At 36.9% G+C, this 23,728-nt stretch overlaps 1 protein-coding gene across 4 annotated transcripts in view; it reads right to left on the bottom strand.

Moving 5' to 3' along the window:
- The window catches only part of gdap2 (ganglioside induced differentiation associated protein 2), a 42,192-nt gene extending 18,464 nt beyond the window's left edge, over window positions 1–23,728 (bottom strand). The window contains exons 1-11 of one of the 4 annotated variants that reach the window (XM_037976090.1): window positions 23,647–23,728; window positions 21,629–21,846; window positions 15,038–15,177; window positions 13,343–13,496; window positions 11,024–11,112; window positions 10,280–10,356; window positions 9,559–9,718; window positions 7,269–7,419; window positions 5,471–5,547; window positions 2,113–2,189; window positions 1,729–1,868 (exon numbers count right to left, since the gene is read on the bottom strand). In XM_037976090.1, coding sequence (XP_037832018.1) covers window positions 1,729–1,868; window positions 2,113–2,189; window positions 5,471–5,547; window positions 7,269–7,419; window positions 9,559–9,718; window positions 10,280–10,356; window positions 11,024–11,112; window positions 13,343–13,496; window positions 15,038–15,177; window positions 21,629–21,810 — 1,247 coding nt within the window. In that variant the 5' untranslated portion in view covers window positions 21,811–21,846; window positions 23,647–23,728. The other 3 variants (XM_037976089.1, XM_037976091.1, XM_037976092.1) reach the window with 3 other exon arrangements.

Here is a 23,728-nt window from a genome sequence, read left to right as displayed (position 1 = left end):
ACAGGCCTAATGAAGAAATATCCACATTCTTTTCAAAAAGATCATCTTTAAATACACTAAAAAGAAAAACAAACAAACAACAAAAATACATTTGATTAACTTAATTTTGATGGCTATATGTAAATTTAACACTTCCAAATTAACTTGGATCATTTTATTTTCATTCAATAAGCACCAATTTTTCTACCAAATTATATTGATTTCTTTCACAATTGAGCATTTATGTGGTTTCAGAGCAACATATATGGATCGAGTCAACAAATTCCTTTAGGACTGACTTTACTATTATTGGCTCTGGCTGAACTGATTTTCAATTACTTGATGAATGAACCAATATCTGTTCAGCCATGTTAGTCTTGTTGCCTCAGATGCGTTTTCATTCTTTCGCTCAAAGAGGCAGTCACAAGTAAAACAATCTTTGTTCGTACAAGATTAATTTTTGTTTGACTGAAATGTCTCACATAAAGTGAATTCAAACGAATCTGACAATATCTATTAAAACAACAGTGTTAAACAAGTAAAATCAGATTGACTCTCCTACAGATTTGGATACAGCTCATTGAAACAATCATTCATTTCAATTGAAAGGTGATTCAGTTAAAAGCAATTCTATCATTAATATGTGATGGAGTGAAAATAAATGATTGTTTTTGTTTATTTTATAAAGATAGGCTAAAAAAGTATACACAGAGTTATTGGTACCCTTAAAAACACTATTAATCTTTGAATTATAGTCATATTTTAAAGCATTTGACTTTAGTATCACAGGTGCCTTCGAGCTTTTTGTCAGCCATTCATACCACTTTTGAAATGAAGAAAGGCAGATTTGGACCGTTTTTTTTGTAATTATTACTTTCGCCGCTGATGTTTTCAGTCAGTCAGAGAAGCACTCCCATGCAGATATCAAACTACAGCTCCAGCTCTGAGAAGAGTTGGAGATGCATGACAAATTTCAAGTGGGTTCGAGACGGGTTGGGGCCAGCTGGGACGACTCTGGGACTGTTTTGAGACAAAAGTTGTTGCACTAATTTTCTGAACAAGTTCAAAGCTCCAGTGACAGGGCTGCGTGCCTCTCCGACTAACGCGGCGAAGCTGAGAACTGCAGCGAAAGCCACAAGACATTCTGCAGATTTCCTCTTGAATGCCATTTGCAGAGAGGTTTATTATCAGAAGTTCTCATTAAAATAGTATTGTGACCCTTTGTTTTGTTTACTTTATTGAAGGTGCAATCTATCATAAAATCACCATACTTCCTTCAGAATAAATCACTCTCCAAACATTTTCACTTCCCGCAGCTGTTTGGAATAGTGACCGGCTATTTAAAGAAATCTTTATAAGATCAAAGGAGTTTGCTTCTCATGGAGTGACTTTTGTTCGGATAGTTTTTGGCAACTCGTCTCATTTCAACATGTGTTTCTTAGAGAGGGATCGCTTGCATCTGCACAGTCTACTGTAAAAGCCTAATAAATGGACAAAACATTTGTATGAAAATAAGAAGTGCAAGCGTACCAGAAAAACTAAGTTTTTAAAAAACATCTGGTCTAGTGTAACCTAACTTTTTAGCACTTAATTAAATTGCAGATGCTAGAAATTTGCCTGAAACCTTCAGCTTCTTGGTAGCACTACGGCAATCAGATTTTTTTTTTGTGTGCAACACAAAAAACAAACCAAGTTGACGCTTCTATGTGTTAATTCAAGTTTAAAATAAGTTTAAAATATCAGACTGACTTGATGTCGACGATCTCGTAGAGGGTTTTGAGGAAGTCGGAGTTCAGATGGTTGTGCTCTCCGGTCAGAGTGTGGAAGTAAACCATCACATACTCCTTTACAGTGATGTGATCCATCACATGGATGAAGTACAACAGGGCCTATGGGCAAAAAACACTAAGTAAAATAAACAGGTACGCAAGTTTACAGTCCTGCAGTTTTTCATTTTCCTAAAGTTCGAAATATTTCTTACGAATTTATATTTTCACCACAGCCGTTCAAAGAGATTCTTACAGATAAGAACCCTCTGCCGTGCATTTTGAATGATGATGATAAAACTAGACATGATGTAAATGATTAACAACAAAACTGAAATTTATTCTGAAGTGGCTGGGCTTCGGTTACCTTTTCAAGATCGATGAGGGTTACTGGAATGTTTCGTCCAACAACGACCATCACGGTCCGGCCACACATATCCACACCTACAAACACAACCAGAGTTCAAACTTTTTGAATGAGAAGTCATTTAGCTAACTCATTAATGGGTGCTGCTTTGACTGGCAGGTGATAACGCAGTCTGTCTGTTAGCAAAATATCTCATAAACCACTGGACAAATTTTAATGAATTTTTCAGAACGATTGGCTGGATTGCACATCTACAATTAATGACTTTTTGGAGTCAACCTGATTCAAGATGGCTGCCACAGCTAACTTTTTTACAGACACCGATTTGGTGTGGTAGTAGCTAAGAGTCATCCACAATACATACTCCGCATTCCTTTCAAGGATGATGCTTTCATTGATCAAGCAAATATTTTTTTCTCTTTGACAGATATTTGGGTCCTATCATGATAAAAGGAGTTCATCGCTGTCTGGCTGTAGCTGTCCTGACACCTGTTTTAAGAGACGTTTGGAGCTCAATCATCTGTACTACATCTTCTGTAGCTCCTCCTCGTTTCAAATATAAATCTGTCCGACAAAAGCTGTAACAACTTTACTTTGGAAAACGTCGAGAATCGGTCAGCATGACAACAGTCTGGCCCAGTCTCCTGTGTATTCAGCCATGAACTTTATTTTTGTTTGAATTATATGACGCACAGAAAATCCCTCTGAGAGCAGAGATTTGGTTAAAGCCGATTTGAATACTTGTTTCTGTTTTCAGGTGACTGGATGACATTTGATCTGAACACAGTTGGGCTGGTGATGTTTCATGACCGCAGGAAACAAAAAAATCAAAAAGCCTGATTATAAAAACTCTTATTTTCAAGTCATAAGTAAACCTGATTTACTTTAATTTGGTTCATTTTAAATGTAAACCTAATTTATTTTCCCAAAACATTTAAAATACTACAGATAAAGATGGTATCTGTTTAACCTTTTGTTCTCTTACGTGGACTTATCAGATTTAAAAACTTTTGAAGAGCGTTTCCTTTTAAAAAACAAATTAGTCTCATTATGTTTAATTAGATAATTTAGAAAGTTTGAAGCAGTTCACAGATTTAAATGTGAGTCCAGTCACTGAACGACAACACTGCCTCCTCCTGGTAAAGACAAATCACTGTGATAAAAGATACAATGAACTGATCTCTGACTTCTTCAATCCACAAATCTCAGCCCACTTCACCTCTGATTTATTTATTTGTTTGTTTTATAGAAGGGCGAAAAAAATCCCTGTATGGCAGGCAGAACTGTATAAACTAAGAAGTAATGAAAGTGTTAGTGTGTAAAAGTTTGAACGTGGCGTCAAAATAGCCGATATTAGAAAATTCATTTATTCAACAAAGGACCTACTGATTTTGAATTGTATCACAATTTTTTTATGTTTACATGAGATTATTTTTAATACTTCTTTAAATAAAATTTAAAACACAATTACGTGATTTGCTGCAAATTGGATGTTTTTTAAACTGGTAGGCTACAATGATTTCTGGGCCAAAATCTTATCTTAAATCTTAAAATCTTTTTCTTCCTAACAATAAAACAAATTCAGTTCAGCACTGCAAGACAAAATACAGCCGTGGAAATGTGACACTCAGCTCTGTGTTACAGTGACCCTTCTGAGCAGTTACAGCCTAGTGTCACAGATCAGAATAAAATAAGCCTATTTAAAATATTACACAAGAGTAATAAGAAATGTCAGGAAAAAAAAAAAAACAACAATCGAACTGAGACACTGTATCAGCTGATACTCCAACTTAAACGCCTCAGAATAAATCTTGACTGAAACATCTCCAAATGTTAGCCATCAGATACTTTATAGATCAGAGGTGTTCACTTACAGTCCTTGGGGGTCACCAACCTGCAGGTTTTACATTTTCCTGCTTCAACACACCTGATTTGAACAAATGAGTCATTAACAAGCTTTAGCAGAACATTGTTCAAGTAGAATATAGTGGGTTAAAGCAGGGAAACACCTAAAACATGCTGGATGGTGGCTCTCGAGGACCAGAACTGGACCCCACTGTTCTAGATGATACTGCATAATGGAACAAATCTGACTGTACTTCCTTGCATTCACAATTCAATCAGTTTTGACAAAATCCCCAACACCACAGAATGACACAGCTCGGAAATATGACAGTCTTTACCAAGTTTTCCAGACGGCTGAACACACTCACTGTTGGATCTCTCATGACCTCAACCACACTTGCAGTTTAAACCAAAACCCTTCTGTTGCCACTGAATTTCAGTCCAGTTCTTGTGGAATTTGGCTCAACTTTGGCTTCTCTCTCAGTTTCCCCTTCATAAGAATGGCTTCTTGACAGTTATCCTTCCAGTGAGATCATTTCTAATGAGGCTTCAGCAAACATGAATGATGCATGCATGAATCAACTGATCTCTTTGGTCCTGTTTCAGACATTTACTGCATTTTTTTCTGATTCTTAAAGACGGGACTTTCACATACTGTTCATCTGCTGTTAATAGTTTTTATGGACCTATTTCGGTCCCTATTTTCTCTCTTTTGGTTGTTTGATCCAATTCTCTCTTCACTCCATGCCAACATATGCTAAAATCTCTACTAATAACATTACAGGATTCAAAATAATGCAAAACTTTATTCCATACTGTGTCATTTCACTACTGTAGTTGATTTAGCTAAATACAAGATAAAATACAATTTTACTACAGACTGACAGTTGATAATCATACTCCTTGGCTTAAATGTCTGCTATGTGGTTCATCTCTTTAGGTAAGTCCACTTTTAATCTTTTTGCAAATTAAACAAGCATTCTCTGTAGGAATGCATATTAGTCGTCACCTTGCAAGTCAAACTGGTAAACAAAGATTTTACATGATCTGTTAGCACTCAAATTATGTGTTGGGAATGACTCATGACTACTACCACACCAAATTTTAGCTCTCTCTATATAAAACTGACAGTGGTTTATTTATGTGTTTGCTAAGATCAATTAGCTATGGTAATGTAAATCTAATGTTTACTTTCTAAGAGTTTCATTAAAATCCACCCACCGGTTCATGAGATGTATTGCTAACAAACATACCCACACACACACACACACACAATTACATTAACAGATGCATTTCATAGAGACAAACAATAAAATGGGTCATTTACAAGGAGTAGTCTAAAAAAACAATAATAATAAACAAATAGAGGGCAATTGCTCGAGATTATTACAAAAAAAAAAAAGAAAAAAAGAGAAAATTTGGTTTCTTAAAAGCAAAACAGAGAAATGATTTCAGATTTTTGCAGAGTACTATTGATCACTTGTTTATCTGACATCCTGTCCAGCACACCTACCGGTTTGGTATAAAGCTTTCAGTGCAGCGATGTCTGACAGATCCTCTGCTCTCGCTCGACACAACCAACGACTGTAGCTGCAGGATTAAAACGCACAAAGGAGTAAAGTTGTACATCTGAACATACATCGTATTAATAACTACAGAGGGAACATTCATTAACATACATAAAAGTATTGCCTGTACAGAAAACTTTGCCATTTTGTTATATTTGGTAAAACTTTAAAACAGGAAGAGTCTTTATGAGGAACTGATTGATGTGTGAAAGTTCTAGATATTTTCTGCTGTGGGTCGTAGGAAAGCACAGCTCCACGTGTAGTACATCATTTCGTTGATCACTTGTTAATTAACTTGTTTCACTTGTAAAAACAAGTGTGCTGTAAACACATGCCAGACTGCCTTCAGGCACAGGCCTCCCTTGAAGAAGAGATCTGTGACTTGCCTGGTTAAAAAAGGTTATTAAATAAATAAAACTGTGCTACAAACCTTGAAAGTACATCTGTGAAACTTCGGTGGCCTTCAGTCATTTTTGTACAGAGGGTTTCGAAGTGGATAAAGCAAGTTGAAGGTGGGTAACACTAAAATAAACCACTGAATTGCCAGTAAAAGCTCAGCAGCATTACATACTTTAGTATGATTCCAAGTCTATTTGTTCATCCATCAAATTGCACTTTTGCAGCTTTGCTGAAAACCTACCCATATCTTTTGGTTACAAAAAGAAACCAACTACCTCCGGTGTCTTTTACCCACCTCTGCCTACTTCTTACTCACCTCAGCTCACTTTGTACCTGCCTTAGCAGTCGCTCCAGGATAGATGATTTAATCATTATACAACCAGTTTTATATTTATTATGATTATGAATATTAATATTATGGTTAGGCCTTGGCATGTGGGACTGTAGTCCCAAAGATTTTCTGAATAACTCCCAATCTCAAGACAAAAATATTTTAAAAATACAAATCAGGCATTCATTTCCTAAAATAATAAAACACTTTAATATGTTTGCCTGGAAACATGAGCTAGCTAAAGTCTGGCTTTTTTCTATATTTTATACAAGCAGTATTCACTTCAATACACCTGCACTACAAGAGTCTATATAGTATTATATGCACCAACTGTGTGTGTGCGTGTGTGTGCATCCATGCATGCATTCGTCTATATCCGATTAACCCCGCTCAGGGTCACTAGGAGCTGGTACCAATCTTCAGCAGTCAGCATCTGATTCAATACACCTTTTGAGAATCAGTGTCTGATAATTATTTTCAACAGTGCGATCAAGTGATTACCAGCACCTCTGTGTAGACGATTTCATGTACTAGAGTATAATTTTGAAAATGTCTGACTTATCAATGTATTATGAAAATAGTATAATCTGTCATTTTTATTTTATTTTTTAAACACTGTTTAAGATAATGTAGAATGGTATATTGTAGGGAGCTGGTGCCTATAACAATATGTGCATGTGTCTGAAACAGTAACAAGATTTACCCCCTATTGGTACAAAAAGGTTACCCCTGTGTACAAAATGGCATCCCTTTGTACAATGTGGGAGTATGACTTTGCTGTATGACCTGACCAGCACCCTTTAGTGTAGCTCCGTTTTAATGACTACATTTTATTGGGTAATTCAAACACAATGTGGCTGTCAAATGCAGGCAAAAATGTTAATTCTGGTGTTTTGAGAATTATTGATGTTGCTGATGACAGAGTTTATGGCATGCAAAGTTTAAAAACGTGAAATAATTACATCAATGTAGGCATTTTTTACAGTAACTTCACAATTTGGGTGGTTTCTTACTTCCTCTGGTGTTGTTTCTGCATGGCTGCCTCAGACATCTGACCCTGAAGAATTTGCTTCCTCTGTTTGTCCACATCGCCCTCCATCCGAGCAAAGGCGTGATTCCCCACCTGACCCAGATCCAGTTCCAGACTCTCTTCCTCACATTCATCTATATTAGAAAATAGCAACCCCCCAAAAAAAAAACAAACAAACAAAATGTTATATGTTATACCGTTATTCACTTTCAATTCCCTCGATTAGCTTGAATAGATTCAGAAGTAAAGTAAAATCTGACAGATGTGCTGTCAGATTTATGTCCTGGTAAACATATGACAGAACATATGGATTTTACTGGATTGTTAGTCAAACAATTAAATCCAAACACACACGAGAGCCATGTAATACTTCATACAGAATGAAAACATCGAAGAATAAAAACTGAATCTGTTTACAACATACGAATGACTGCAGTTGCTTGTTCTTGACTGTTTTATTACACATCTCCTGATTTATGACATTATTTGTATAAGTTCAGGGAAAAGCTGCCATTGAAGCCATAATCTCAGTCAACAGCATCCAGACTCAGCTTCAACCCATTTCTCTGCTTCCCCCCCCCTCTTTGACCACATGTATCACACACATTTTATCAACATCGGCACGGCCGTGTGTGTCAGCCAGTTGGTATACATTAATGTGCTGTTATTGGGCTTCACTTGCAGGCAGCCTGCTTGCTTTGGATCAACACTCTGAAGCCACATCTCTCCCTTTGAAGCAGCAAGCCAGCCGATGACATACTTGAGGTCAATAGAGGCGATAGGCTTAATATAAAAATCACAAACACTCACTGACAAAATGGCTTGTGCTTTTCCAGTTCCTTAAAATCTAACATTCAGAGTGCACGCAAAAGCTTAGATTAATTAACAGACGAAGGTCATACAAAGTGCAGATTGCATGGAGCAATTACCAGTTAGAGCTATTCATTTTCTTCTTTTTGTTGTTGTTTAAAAAGAACAATCCTCCAGACATGCTTTGCCATTCTTCATTATAGAGTCCACATTTTCTATTTCGTAGATTCACAGATAGAAATTTTCTAATTTGGTGTCTGCATTTTGTCCATTTCACCTGCTTTCACCTGTGACCAAAGTATTTTAAATTTTGGCTGAAAGTCCTTCCTCAAACCTTTTCTAGAGGGTCATTCATGATCCCTCTGCCCTTGCCTTTACTTAGTCCTTTTTCTGTGAAAATAAAGTCTTTTGATCGCATATCCATGGAAGGTGGTGAAGTCTAAATGTGCTTTTGGAGCCATTATTGTAGGTTAATTTTGTAAGAATATAGAACTGAAGATTTGTTGCATCTCAGTCTTAAAAATCATCCAACTTACCGATTAGATGCTAACTTTTAATCAGTGTAAAAAAAGAGGTGAATATAAAACATGCCTGATGCATTCCCATCGAAAGTCAAAGCAGTGGGCTTCCACTCTTGACAACAAGCCAAAGGACACACACACACACACCCACAATAAAAGCTGTGGTGAGTTTATATAAGCTTCATCAAATCCACGGCTTCAAATAGAATTTAATTTTAAAAGTTGAGAAAACACAAACACTTCCAATACTAGTTTTTCTATAAGTTAATTAAAGGCTGTTTTCATATTAAAAGATTTTGATCTTGGTATTGCCTAAAAACTGATTTTCGTAGAAATTGAACAGACCCAACTCCCAAGTCTCTATTAAAACCAGACCAAAAAGATTTTAATTTAATGTTAACATTCAACTCAAACCAATCAAGCGTCAGTTGCTGCATTTGCAATCTGCAGCCTCTCCATCCAGCTACCTGATAATCTTCCTTTCATAGCCTCTGACTGCCTTACTACAACCTGATCTGAAACAGTTTTTAAGTAATGTAAAGGCCAGTGAAAAGGCTGACAAACTCATTTACAAAATGCACACAGATAAATTGTACCTAAAGTTTTTTGATAATTCAAAAACTCTCGAACTTACAATAAAAGACTATCTACAACAGTTAGGCCAGAAGAGAGCAAAGCAGCACATTTCTTAACATCAGTGGGAAGATAAAAGTAAAAGAAGAAATAAAAAAAAATCAAATTGTGGATGTTTGTTTTTATTTTTCTGATTTTCAAAGCCAAAGACAAAATTTGTTTGATCAAGACCTCAGAAGAGGCTGCATCCAAATTTAATTTCAAGCCCCTGAAAAAGAATCACATCTTGACTTATACATACAACGCTGACATGAAAGTAAAGCACGTTAGATGTTCCCCTCGGATGCCTGGAAAGAAAAAAGCAAGTACCTTCCAGGCTGCCTGGTTTCTCTGTGATGCGGATCTGTCTTTCTGGGACAATGGGTTCACCCTCAGAGTTGCCAATGTCAGCTGGGATGAGAGGAAGGCAGGCTTTCTCCTCTTCCTCAGAGCGAGGGTAGTAGAGTGGAAGTAACTTCTTGTACACGGACTGAAGAAATCACACGGACACCTCAGTTTCCATCCTTCATTTGTAGTAACTTAACTGCTATTAATTGGAAACAAGTACTAAAAGATGTTTAGAGAGCAGATAACAAATATACAACCTTCAGAGGTCAGTTATTCTATGGACAGAAAAAAGACCCCAACCAAACGGATTTGGGTTCATAAATTGTGAGCTACAAGATTTCTAGGCTTAAACAAGAACTGGAATTTTATAGGGTTTTTTTTCTAAAACACAATAAAAAACTACAGTTTATTGTTTTCCATCGTGTTGCTTTGTGGTGACTCTTGACTCCTGCAGTAGGCCATAAAGGATGCCTGCTCTGGTTGTCTTTGCATTCATGCACTAATGTTTGACACATTTAAGTGCGGAGTCCTGCAGATGAAGGATGTTGTCATAGGTGGAAAGCATAATAGATGGAATCTCTCTGGAAAAGGACCTTAGGTTCAATGAAATTTTAAATTCTCTTCAACTTGATTTATTTTTAGTACACTTTCCATCATCTGTGAACAACTTTTTACCACTAACACATACAAGATTGATACAAACCTCCTCTGTCTCTGACACTGCAAACACCACCACCTCAATGCTGTTTCCGTGGTTCTCCAAAAACCTGCGCACTGTTCCTGTAAGCACAAACTACTGTCACCTTACATACTAAAACACAACACAGACCTTAGGTTTAAGTAATGAATGAATTGCTGCCAAAATAGACAAAGGTTAAAAAAAAACTGCACTTATTTGAACTGTTGTTAAATTTTGAGACAGGAGACGTAGGATGACAGCGGTCCACTTTGGACTTAGTTGCATTTGGATTAGCTCATCACTCCTGTCAGAACTAAACTCTACTTCTTCAACCTGAAGTAATTTAAGTAATAATATGCCAAAGGTTATATATTAATTATTCATAACCTTTTCAAAAACCCATTTGAAAAGAGCTGAACAATCACTTTAAACACAGAGACCATTGTGTCTCTGTGGCTAACATTGTTGCCAACTAAAGAGCATAACTTCAACCCCCAGTTCCACCTCAGTGTGCCTCACAAACAGGACAGTGAAGTGCAGTGATTGTGGAGCAGTGTCAGCTTCAACATGCTGTGTGAAAACCCCTTAAGACTTAGTGGGAAAAATGTTATGACAAAGAATGAAAACGTGTGTGTGTGTGTGTAAGAGAACCAGGAAATAAACTGACAGAAGATACAATATTGTAAATTACTCTTATTGTACAGGTATATCTGACAAATCAAAAGTTACTGTGTGTGTTTTTTATAGATAACTGTTTGTGTGTCTTACTAAAAGCGATGTGTGTAGCATCCTCCAGCGGATAACCTCTTTTTGGTGTGGTCACCACACAGAAGCCAACAGACGTCATTGACCGCTCTCTGCAATGAGAAGAAAAACTATCGAATACTGTGAACTATACCTAAACTACACATTCAGTTGATATTTCTGCAACTGATTTAAATCTATACTACACAGAAAAAAACAGGACAAATAAAAGTAACAAAGTTACTTACACTGTATTATACTATTGATATTTTCTATATGTACTTGTCATTAAAACACAATGTTACCTCCACCAAGGAGGTTATGTTTTGGTAGTGTTGGTTGCTTGGTTTGTCCGTCCGCCTATCTGTTTGTTACCAAAATTACTTAAAAACTAATGAATAGATTTTGATGAAATTTTCAGGAAATGTTGGGTTTGTCACAAAAAACAAGTGAGTAAAATTTGGTGGTGATTCAAATCACAATCTGGATCCTACAATTTTTTATTGACCTTTGTGGAGGTTTGTGCTCTGAGTGATTCTAGTTACCAAATAACATTTTTATCAAAAGGGTTTATTTAAACTTCTGATTTCCCGAATTTAACCACTTGTGGGGTTTTATTTTTTGTAAGGCAAGAGTAAACCCAGCAACAATAACTGTACCATCAATATATCCCTGAGCTCCTCTACCTTTCAAGATGGGCCTCGGTGTTCTGAGTCATTTTCTTTTTTTGTTCCGATTACATTAAATGACTTGACCTCATTAATTGGCAAAATGAAACTCTACTTGTTCATTGGAAATATTACCCCCCTCTTTGCTTGTTTAAGACATTAACCTGCATTGGCCCAATAGTATTGGTGATAATTCACAATTCCCTGAACCAAGGATATGCCCCACTGTATTTTAAAATAGCAGAAGTGACCCCTTTCTTCAAGAAACCTAATCTTTATTCTGGCTCCATTTCCAACTTCCGTCCCATCTCTAAGCTGCCTTTTCTCAGTAAATTACTTGAAAAAGTTGTAGAAACCCAACTCAGATCCTGGTTTTGTCAGTTCAGATCTCTGATCCCTTTCAGTCTGGCTTCCTAAAACACCATTCCACTGAAATTGCTTTAGTAAGAGTTCACAACAATCTGTTAATGGCTGCTGATGAGAGAAAATGCTCTGTGTTGGTCCTATTAGAGCCCAGTGCTGCCTTTGATACCATCGACCACGCAACCTTGATAAATAGGCTGAAGGTTCTGGCCGGTCTTTCTGGCTCAATTCATACCTATCTCACAGGTCATTTTGCATCAAGACAAACAGGTTCTCCTCTGACTATGCACCCTTAACTTGTGGGATGCCACAAGGCTCAGTTCTGGGCCCACTTTTGTTTTCCTTTTATATTATCCCACTTGCTGGCATTATTCCGTCCTTTTACGATATTTCCTATTACATTTATGCTGATGACATTCAGCTGTATTTTTCATTTACTTCACATCAGCTGGACAGGTTGACCATTCTTGTCCAATGTTTGTCCTGTATCAGTGACGGGCTCTTCAATAACGTTTTGGTTTTAAACACCAGTAAGACGGAGACTTTGATTGCAGCTCCCAGTCACCAACATCCAAAAATGAGTCAAACAATTGCCACTTTCTGCCCAGTAGCAAAATCAAACGGTAAAAAAATCTAGGTGTCACATTTGACTCACCATCAGGCTTTGAGTCACACATTAGGACCATTTCCCGTTCTTGTTTCTTTCATTTAAGGAGCATTTCTAAAATATGATGTATGGTTTCTAGAGTTGACCTAGAGAAAATTATTCACGCTTTTGTGTCATTGTGTCTGGACACCTGTAATGCCCTTTTTACCTGTCTGGACAGGTCTTTAATCTCACGTCTGCAATCAATACAGAACGCAGCAGCTAGACTTCTCACAAAACTCCATCCAATACAGTCATATCAGCACGGTTTTATATTCACTACACTGGCTTCTACTGCATTTTAGAATTTGTCTCAAAGTTCTTGTGCTCACGTACAGAGCTTTAAATGGCTTTTTTCACTTTTGCATTGTTACAGCTTGAAGACTTTAATGGCTTAATACTTCTGGCCTTTTTAAGACAGCTGCAGCATTGATTGATAACATTTCCCTCCAAATATTGTTTCTGGAAGAAGTGGAAGGTCTGAGAGCCTTTCATCAAAACACTGTTTATCAAACAAAGTCATATCTGAGAGGAAATTAAAGCTCAACACAACTACAGGAATTCAAATCACTAATCAGACTTGTGTTCTGGCCAGAAAGGAAAAACAGAAAGCTGAATGTTGGCAGGTTTCCTGACTGACTGATGAGTTAAACTGCTGGTTCTTACGCAGCCAGCTGCATGATGTTCCTGTAGCAGCTGTAGAGCGAGCTCTCGGCTGCCGTCCGGTACTTAGCCTTGTACTTCGGTCCCACAGTGTGGATGATGAACCTCGCTGCCAGGTTGAAGCCTTTGGTCAGCTTCGCCTCTCCTGTTCGACATCCTGCACACAAACATAATTAGAACAAATCTTTGCACGAGGAGCCTTAAAATTGGTTAAAGACTGGTAATCCACCATAAACGCATTTACATTTCTGTATATATTTTCTGCAAATTTCTGTTTGTATCAACTAGTTTGATGTTTGATATGTTCAATTTTTAGTGACAAAATCCTTGAAACACATAATGACTTGAAGCTGTAATGACTTTCAAAGGTATAAATAAATATATATACACTTCAATACATACTGAAGTCCATCAATCAGCAAAATTTATTCTCAAGTGAAAAATGTTCAAGATCGTCGTCAAACTTCCCCAGACTGGACATCCAAACAAGTTTACTGTTGAAAATTGCTAATAACTGTTTAAGCCTGTATAATTAAAAGCTAAGTCAGCATGTTAAACTTTAAAGTAACTAATGTTACAAACAGAAAACACTAAAGCACATAGTATGTTAGGAAGAAAAAATAAATAAAAATAAAAACTCTGTCAGAAGAACATGCCAGCACAAGTTAGGTTTGTAAAGCTACATTTGAACAAACAACATGATCTGGGGGGAACAAAGTCCTTTGGACAGATGAGAGTAAAATGAAAACATTTTAATCTAAAACCAAACACAGCGTATGTAAAGACTATTCCATTGTTTTGCTTGAACACACGTTTGTGGGTGGTTCACGATAATTATCTGAAATGTATATATTCGGAGTTGTGTTTAGGGCTGATATGTAGCCCAGAAGACATATACCTTTTTGACGGTACACACGCAAAAGCTCACTAATGTTAGAAATAAACGTGATATTTTGGAGTTAAATAAAAGTAAAAATTAACAAAGAAAGCAAGTTTGGGATTCTGTCAATAGCAAGTCAGACAGTTTAATAGCTGTATCAGTGATTCAAGGTGTTAACTGTTACTTATAATAGCATATTTTCACAAAAACATGAACTACTCTGGATACCAAAAAAAAAGAAAAATGTGATTCCAACAACTAAAAGCTTGGATAAAACTGTCATTCAAAAAGACAATGATCCCAAATACAGCAACTCTACAACAAAATGGCTGAAAAAGGAAAAGAATGAAGAAGATCCAGTCAAAGTCTACACCTCAACCTGACTAAAATGTTGTACTGGGACCTTAAATGAGCTGCGCAGAAACAAATGTCTGCAAACTTTAATGAAATTAAGCAAAAATGTAAAGAAGAGAGGGCCAAAATTCCTCTACAGCCATGTAAGACACTGAGAAAATCAGACAGAAAATGACTACTGAGAGCTATTTCTGTTTAAGGTGGTTCTGTTAAATTATGAAGGAGTTTAGTCTTTAGAAACATTAATTTTGCAATTCAGCTGCGTTTTTCTTAAATGAATATCGACATAATACTGTAATGTCATGTACTGCAATTGTTGACCCAATTCGAGTTTTGCAACCTCACTGATGAAGTAATCTGACATTTCACTCTCTGCCTTCAGACGGTGCAGAAAAGCAGAAAAAAACGGAGCTTTTTTTTTGAAACTCAGATTCCAACTCTGCCACGTGTCCTCACAATGCTACCTTTGAGTTTAAGGAGCTCATCTCGCAGCTCGGGCCCGGCCAGCTGATGTATGCTCTCAGACACTGGGTTCTTGTCATTCAGTGACTCGTTGCTGGTGTTCACAACGGCAGTGCAGTTCAGCAGGGAAACATCACCGGTGCTGTGGCAGAAAGTATAGAAACAGTTTAATTCCTAAATGAATGTTTGACAAAGATTACATATGCATACAAAGACCAAACTTTTTTTTTTTTTTTTGTCTAAATCACCTATAGAATGAATTATTTAACACTTTTTTTCATCCAGGTGAGTTTTGGAGAAGTTAGGTCCTTGGTTGCCAACATCTATGAAGCCCAGTCTTTTTCAGTATGAACCCGAGTGTCTACTTTAAGATGTTAAAGCCAGAATTACTCTGGTTTATTGGTCTGGTGTTGGTCATAATCCCTGGATTTCCCTTGCATTAACATTATTGTCTCCAAAAGGTCACTTGTGAATTTAAGAAAAGGTCTGCGAGTAACATTTCTTGTCCCTTTTCTGTCCTTAAAGTTTTATTAAAAACAGTTCTATATTTATTATTTAAACTTTATTATTACAGTATCTGGCAAATTTATCCATTTGTTTCCACCTGTCTAATCATGTATAGAATCAGTTCATAACAGACTTTTGACAGTCTTGTAACTCTTTAAAAAATGTATTATAAATCAAAATGTAGTATTAGTATGATACTAATAATAGTATGTGAATAATATAATAATGCATGAAAAAAGGTTTATCCATATTAAAATTTGTTTTGCTGTATTTTTTGTACAACTTCAGTAACAGTAACTAAAAGACTAAAGACTATTTTTTATAAATTTATAATTGACTTACTGGCTGGTTCGTACGCAGCTTAACATAAACACTGAATATTCTGTTGAACTTCAATGTTTTTAGTTTTGTTTTCATTGAAATCTCTCAATATTCAAGAAAATTGGGATTTTTAAAATTTACATTACAAACCTGGAACTTATAACAAAAACAGAAACAAGAAAACTTTGGGAACCATCAAATATTTTTAAATGTGCCTTACTTCCAGTTTCTAAGTAGAAAAAATAAAAAGGGCTACATTTAGCTTCTATTCTATATATATTTCATTGCACCAGCAAGCTAGCAAGTCCTTCTTGTTTTGCAGCATTTCAGTCTTTGTACGGAAAGAATAATGAAGAATTGTATAGGAGAAGCAGTCAGTCAAGTTCAACCACCAGGAATGGGAAGGAAGTACGGGATCAAACCTCTGCAGGTAATAAAAGCTGGCCAGCTAAAGAAAATCTGAAAGATCTCAAATGCTGTTAGGTGAGGCACATTTTGTCACAATTGGACTTGGAATAATCAATAATGCTAATACATAACTATATAAAGAAAATTGCAGGGTTTGTTGCTTCACAATTTATTGTTGAACCAATCTCAGCTGAAGAGTACAACAAAATAATGACACACATTCAACCAAAACTCTACAGGAATGAGTGCCGAACCAAAAAGTAGCAAACATGAAAAACTAATAACCTAAAATAATAATAATATTAAATAAATAGAAGCAATGAACAGCAGGCCTATTTGCATTTTTACTTTTATTTTTTAATTTAAAGAGTGTCATTGCAGCTACTGCCTGAAATTTTAACATCCATCACCTTTCTTCTGCAAAGCCCAACTGGAATTTAGTATTTTAAATTTATATTCACCTAAACTGACAAAATGCCAATGTTGTGATGTATAAACAATTAAAGAAATGTAGTTCTATTTATAAATATTGTAAAGAAAACCAAGGATAAAAAAACGTTAAAGCTGCTGCCAGTGGCTTATTAGTCCCCATGGTGACCACACACCTGTGTCTGTCACTCCCTGACAGCATTCTTAAGACAGTCAGTAAAAATAAAGCCTCGAACAGTCCTTGTGCAAAACTATAACTCATACTGAAAAAAATCCTGAACTGTAAGTGTTGGAAACATCTAGTCGTTACTCAAGTAAATTTCTATGTGTTTATAGTGTTTTGTGTCAAAGATATGACAAGTTAGGAAGATAAAATTCTGGGGACAGATACAATGGAAGTCAATGATAGTTTGGGTGTGTGCACTTTGCACTCTGGGGAGATTTGAGAGAAAAACAACTCCTAAAGCAGCAAGAAACACACTGGGTGAAAAATGGCTACATTTGGGTATATAAGCTGTGCAGGAAATGAGAAGTTTGCAGGAAAGATAAGTTCAGCTTTGCTTCACAATAAACGTATTATTCTGTAATAAAAGCTTAAACTACTGTTGTGCAAAAACAATGAAATATATCTAAATGCCAGTTCAGTCATGTAAACTCCAATTTTCTGTGACCCGTTTAAACTTTGAAGGATGCGCCTAATGTGAAATATGTCTGACCTACAGAACTCCAAAGAGGGCTCAGTTTTTCTACTCGTTTTGCCATAATTGTTGTATGTGGGAAAAACCTTTTGCAGTACGATGTACTGCTGCCAAAAGTCATAGGCACTATTGACAAAAAGGCTGCATCTTCAAAAATTAAAATAAATAACTAAAAACAACTAGACTTCTATTTTGTACCTGAAAGCTTTCTCTATTCAAAACTGAAGAGTGTGGAGTTCCAAGCTTCTGCATGAGCTGCAGAGAGATGCTTTGGTCTCATGCATGAACGTGTGAATTAGAAGGAAAATGACTCCCAGTCTTTTTCCCTTTAACTCACCCCTTCATGTGCACGTGACCAAAGCATTTCTCTTGTGAGCCAGGCGAACAAAGACCCTGACGACCCTCCACTGTTAAGGGTATATGCTGCCTGGGATGATACCTCATACACAGGAGTGATACAAAATTTGTGTAATTGGTTGGTGTGTGTATTTCACAATACTAAAGCATAGAGTAAAAAAAAAAAACTTCTGCATTAATAAGCAGCCTTGGCAGTGAGGCTGCTTATTAATGCATTATTAAACACTAGTAAATGTTCTATGAACAATGGAAAAACCCATATTATGGACCTTTAAAAATTTAGACCTGATTTTTCTTGTAGCTGTCACATGATATAGAGGTACCCCCGCCTGAGGGTCACTTGGTCCTGAGCTCTGGTCATATTACTGTGGCAGGAATGTGCCTCCTCCAGCAAAAAACAAGGCACCTACAGAGAAACTGCAGCTGAACCCCAGGGTCATGTGGCCCCTTATGGTCATGTGTTCCTCCACAAAAAGATTTATGAGGTGTTTAGGAAGAGCAGAAGCACAGGCAGCCTTTACACCACAAACACACACTACTGCAGACAGCTGAGCTGCTGAGCGTGAGCTACTGTAATTAACATTTGAAACTAGAATTACTTTACTAAGTGACTTACACTGGGAACTACAGCCTAGAAGTTTGAGAATAAAAAAAACCCAAAACTGTCATGTTTATCATATTTAACTATCCATGTCTATTTTGTTCCTTAATATGTCTTTGATGTATGTTATGTCTTATAACATTTAAATTATTTTATTAATTTTGTGGTATTAAAAAACAGGCAAACTCTGCAACAACAAAAATTAAAAAGTTGTCTATAAACTTGATGCATTAATATTGGATTTTTACACTTTCATGTAAACTTCAAGAGTAGAAAATGCAGAAAATGTTTGAAAAGTGAATAGATTATTGTGATTGTTAAATTATCTTTTTAAAATCTATAATAAACTTCTTCTATGTAAGAATGTAAAGCGAAACTTTGATTTGCACTCCTTTCTTAGGAGAGTAGAAGTTAAGATCTTATTTTATACTTACATTTAATTATTACTATCTAATAGAAGATTTTTGTTCTCATGACTTCTAATCTACAACAACAACAACAAAAAGATTATTAAATAATCATTTAATTCAGTTCAGTCACCTTTCATAACATCACAGTGTGACTGAGGACCACCACAACAAACCCTACAGGAACAGGCTTTTTATGAATGTACTGATATCTGCAAACAATCATTAAATATTGTAAAATCTGACTAAACAGAGCTGAAGCAACTTGTTATAAAATTTTGGAAAGCGTAACTTGTACCATTTGGAAACTGAAACATGTTACTTGACCCAACTTTCAGTTCTGTGCCAGGGTTTGAACTGGTTTTGCTTTTAAAAGCATTTCTTAAGACTTTTTTCCACTCAATTCTTATCCATTTTTTTATTATGATAGCATACTGTGCAGTTAACGCTTAAAAATGTAAATGACCTGACAGAACCTGAGATATGCATTATCCGTCAGTCAATTATTTAATACATATCAACTTTTCAGCTAATAGCTCATTAGGAATCAACTTGTTGGTGCTAAATTATAATTTTATGTTGTTATCTTTATTATGGCCATTTGGTTCGCATAAAGCTGGCAGTTGCAGGTTGGTGATTCGCTGGTCCAGCTGTACAGTTCCAAGTCCGGGATGGCTGCCCTCTCCTGACTCCTTCCATTAGACATTCCTCTGCATCCTGGTTAGACTGTTTGTCTCCTGCTAATCCAACCACAGAAGAGTAAAGTCCAGCTCTCCTGTCGATGATGTGGCTGTGATTTAATCTGAGCAGTTCAACTCTCTTTGTTTGGGTGTCTAGTTCAAATATTTCATCTTGGCTTGTTAGCTGCTGTTTGATCTTTCTAACTAGTGTTGTTGCCAAGTCTAGTTAATTTTAGTGACTAAGTATTTGATTTGAGGTCTGTTTTGTTGTGGCAACAGTTAAAACAACTTTGTAAGTTTCTGTAGGCAGGCCCAGAAGCCTTACTAGTCGTAAACTTTGCTTTTATTTGGTTAAAGAAAAATTGAGTGGAGTCATTAAACAATCTAAACAAACTCTAGAGGAGATTTAATCTGAGTTTTCTTCAACAGTGACTTTCTGTTTGCCAATCTCCCATAAAGCTCAGACTGGGGAAGAACCCAGGCAACAACAGTTGTAGCTCAGTCTCTCCCATCTCACCTGCTGAAGCTTGGAGCTCCTTCAGAGTGCTTATATGTGTCTTGGTGGTCTCTCTCACTATTCTCCTTCTTCACAGTCACTCAGTTTGTGAGGATGGCCTGCTTTTGGTAGATTTACATGTCCCATATACTTTCCATTTCTTGATGATGGATTTAACAGAATCACCACCTTAACATGATGAACGAGTTTGAGCGCATTGGCCCCTGGTAGGGTCCCCCATGGCAAACTGGCCTCAGATAAGGGGTTAGACTAAGAGCGATTCGAAAACCTTGATGGACAACAGGATACCTTGTCCAAAATAGGGAAACTGGGGTACTCCCCTAGAGCCAAGCATAGGGGGGGTGGAGCTCGCCGATGAGCGCCTGGCGGTCAAGCCTTTGCTCCTGGGGCTCGGCCAGTTCAAGCCAGAAAAAGAAACAGGATGCCATCTCCACGTGGGCCCACCACCTGCGAGAAAGACCATCTAGGTTGGGTGCCATGCAAGCTGGGTGGCAGGTGAGGGAGGGTCCCTGGTCATGTCGATTCTCGGCAGAATAATTTAGCTCTAGGGACATAGAATTTCACCTCACTAGCAGGTAAGGAGACAAAGCTTGTGTGTGAGGTTGAACAATACAAACTAGATATAGTTGGGCTCACCTCTACCCACAGCTTGGGCTCTGGAACCCAACTCCTGAAGTGGGGCTGGACTCTTTCCTACTCTGGAGTTACCCAGAGGGAGAGACATCAGGCAGGTTTGCATCCTCCATGAGAAGTCACAAAGTCGGCTCTCACTCACATGGTTGCGTAACGAAAATTGCGTCATTTTTGTTCGCATGGCATCTTTGTCCGCCCCTTCACAACACAAGGCCCGGGCTGAACTTTTTCGCACGGGGGTTTGCGCCAAGTATTGTGTAACTGGTCAGAATTTCTTGTTGGTGTTTTTATGTGGAAAAGCCAGTGAGCTTTAATGGAGCCATTTTGCTTCTACTGCTTGACTGAAAAGCAGCTGTCCGAGGCTGTCAGAAAATAAGGCCGTCTTTACAACTGTTCCAACAAAACTTATCAACCTACGAAATTAAAAAGACCACACAGAGACACAGGCAGCTCTTCAGGGTAGTGGTGGCTGGGAGGAAGCACGCTATTGGCCGGCAGTGTAGGGAAATGTTCCCTTCGTTCACTCATTATGTCAAATTTGCAAATGCCAAACAGCGTGTACTGTCTCAGTCTGTTTAATAAACACAACTGTGTGACTTTTAAGGATAGCTTAAGATTACATTGAGATTTGATGAATTTTATGAGATGATCATAATTTGTCATAGTAATTTGCTAAAAACATGGCAGTGATGTAATCTTATCTTTTCTAAAATTTCAGTCACTTCATGGTGTATGACCACACAGGTCAGGATTGTTTGACCACAAGGTCAAAGATTACAACCAAGATACAAGATCAAAGTACAAACAGGACTGAAAACGCTACTTCAGTTTGTAAAAGTAGAAGCTTACTATAAATGTGTTAGTGACAGAACTCCCTCATGTCAGACATCCCAACAAGACTTTACAAATTCATCCTAACTTACACTGTTGCTAAAATAATCCCTGAAAACTAACATAAGAAGAGAACTCCAAACTGCAAGCAAGTGGAGTAGATTTACCCCAACAACAGGGTGAGGAAATACACAAGTGACTCACAAGAGGATGATCTTGCGGTTGAGGTCTGCTCTGAAGGGGAAGGGCGAAGGAAAAGCCTGCAGACTGAGCGAGCCGTCGCTCCGGTCCAGGAGTGAGTTCTCGCCTTCATCACTGAGCTGCTGCTGCCATGTCGGAAGAGTCTGGATATCCACAAACTGGGAGCGAGCACCCAGAGGATCCATGCCCTCTGGTACTACAAGCTCACACACGGTATTAGGCTGCAAACAAAGAAAATGTTTAATTTAAAAAAATTTAAAAGCCTGTAGCCTCTAACTTATGGACCACAGGCAGGTGAAGTGAAGTGAAGTGAGATTTATTTATATAGCACTTTTCAGCAACAAGGCGATCTAAAGCGCTTTACAACAGAAACAAAAACAGAATCCAATACAGCAGGTACATAATGAAACACAAAAAAGAAAAACACATCAATCATGTATAATCTAAATGAAATATAGGATCATCTAAATAAAATCACAAAACCAGACATATCTAAGCATGAGCTAAGACAGTCAAAATAGTAGCTAAAATAATCTAAATAAAATCATGATAAAGTTAAAGCTGAAAGTAGGCAGTCCCAACACGGCCTACTTTCAAGTCCATTTCCTGACTTTTAAAAACATTAAAAGAGCCTAATTTTTGTTATTATCATTATGTTTTTCTTTTTTTTTTGATTTGTAAAGTCACTATATTTTTCTTTCTGTGCTGCCTTAAAATGTCTTTTCGTGTAGCATCTAAGTCAACAGCAGAGGTTTTAAATGTTCAAAGATGCTTAAAAAATAAACTTGACTTGGTGACAGAAAACAACACTCAGCATTAAAGTGCTTTAAAATATTGTAAAAGCATTTGTTTTTGCTATATTGGTGTTTCCAACAAGGATAGGCCTATGAAGAAGCATTTTGTGGTGAAAACGTTGAATGAAGCTCTGAACTGCTTCAGTTTGTTTGTCCACCTCTGCGATCTTTTCAACATCTGAATGACTTGTGAAGATGTAAAAATGTGACAAAAGTACTGCAGCCTATGCCCAAATCCCACATTATGCATCCACAAAAGGCTAGTTCTAGACTCGCTTTTCATTAATTAGATTAAAATATCATGAAGTAAAAAACATAAATTACATGTCAAACCACCATCAATAATCAGCTACAGGCTTTATCAATAAAAACACAAAGTAAAAATCACTGAATATACAGAGCTAGGCTTTACACATATTCATAAGATAATGAGTGTGGGTTAAAAAGCTTTTAAAGGATGTTTACACTAATAGTTGATTTACCAAACATCTCTAACATCAAGTTTGAGTTTCATTATCATGCCATATGTGAAACAAAATGTCTTTTCAGCTCCCCACCTCTATGAATTAACTAATTTTCTGCCTTTTCCTGCAGTTCTACATTAGTCAGTCGAATATGTTTAATAATAGAGATCAACCCAAAGATGAAGGAATACATATTTTCAGATGTTACGTTATTTGTTCCAAAATCGCATTAAAATTAAATAGATTTTGTTAAAGTCCTCAGAAACAAACAATAAAATGAAAATAAATTAGAAATGTTAAGCTTTTTTTCTTTTTTCTTTTTCCTGTTGCTGCACCGATTTACAGGAACAGCAGGCCTTCGTGACAGCTGCATGACATTAATAAATCAATACAAACTCTGGTTAATAGAAGAGAAGTTTTTGTTCAGTGTTAAATGAATTTGTCTTTGATAATAGAACTTCCTTATTTCTTTAAAGCTTTTTATCTATAGTTCCGAGAAGGATAACAGTGTTTTTAGGGCGATAAAGCTTGTATTTTGGGCAACTGGTGCTTTTTAACAACAAAATCAGCAGTTACTTACCCACCTGACCAACCCAGGCTAAAGGTGATGTCAAAACAAGAAATAATTACAAAAAATGCTAAATTTGACACGACAACTCAAACTCTGTTATCGTTATTTGGAGTTATCATAGCAGAGAGCAAAGTGACAGCAACACCAGAGGAAACGAAGATTATAAAGTACTCAAAAACTGGATTTACTCACTTAGCAAACATGATACTAGCTTAGAGCTACGGCAACACACAAGCTAGTTGCAGCAAATTAAGCAATATCCGGTTATGATTTT

The sequence above is a fragment of the Kryptolebias marmoratus genome, linkage group LG6, assembly GCF_001649575.2.
Source record: "Kryptolebias marmoratus isolate JLee-2015 linkage group LG6, ASM164957v2, whole genome shotgun sequence".
NCBI classification, from domain to species: Eukaryota; Metazoa; Chordata; class Actinopteri; order Cyprinodontiformes; family Rivulidae; genus Kryptolebias; species Kryptolebias marmoratus.
This window is presented reverse-complemented; position numbering and strand designations above follow the sequence as displayed.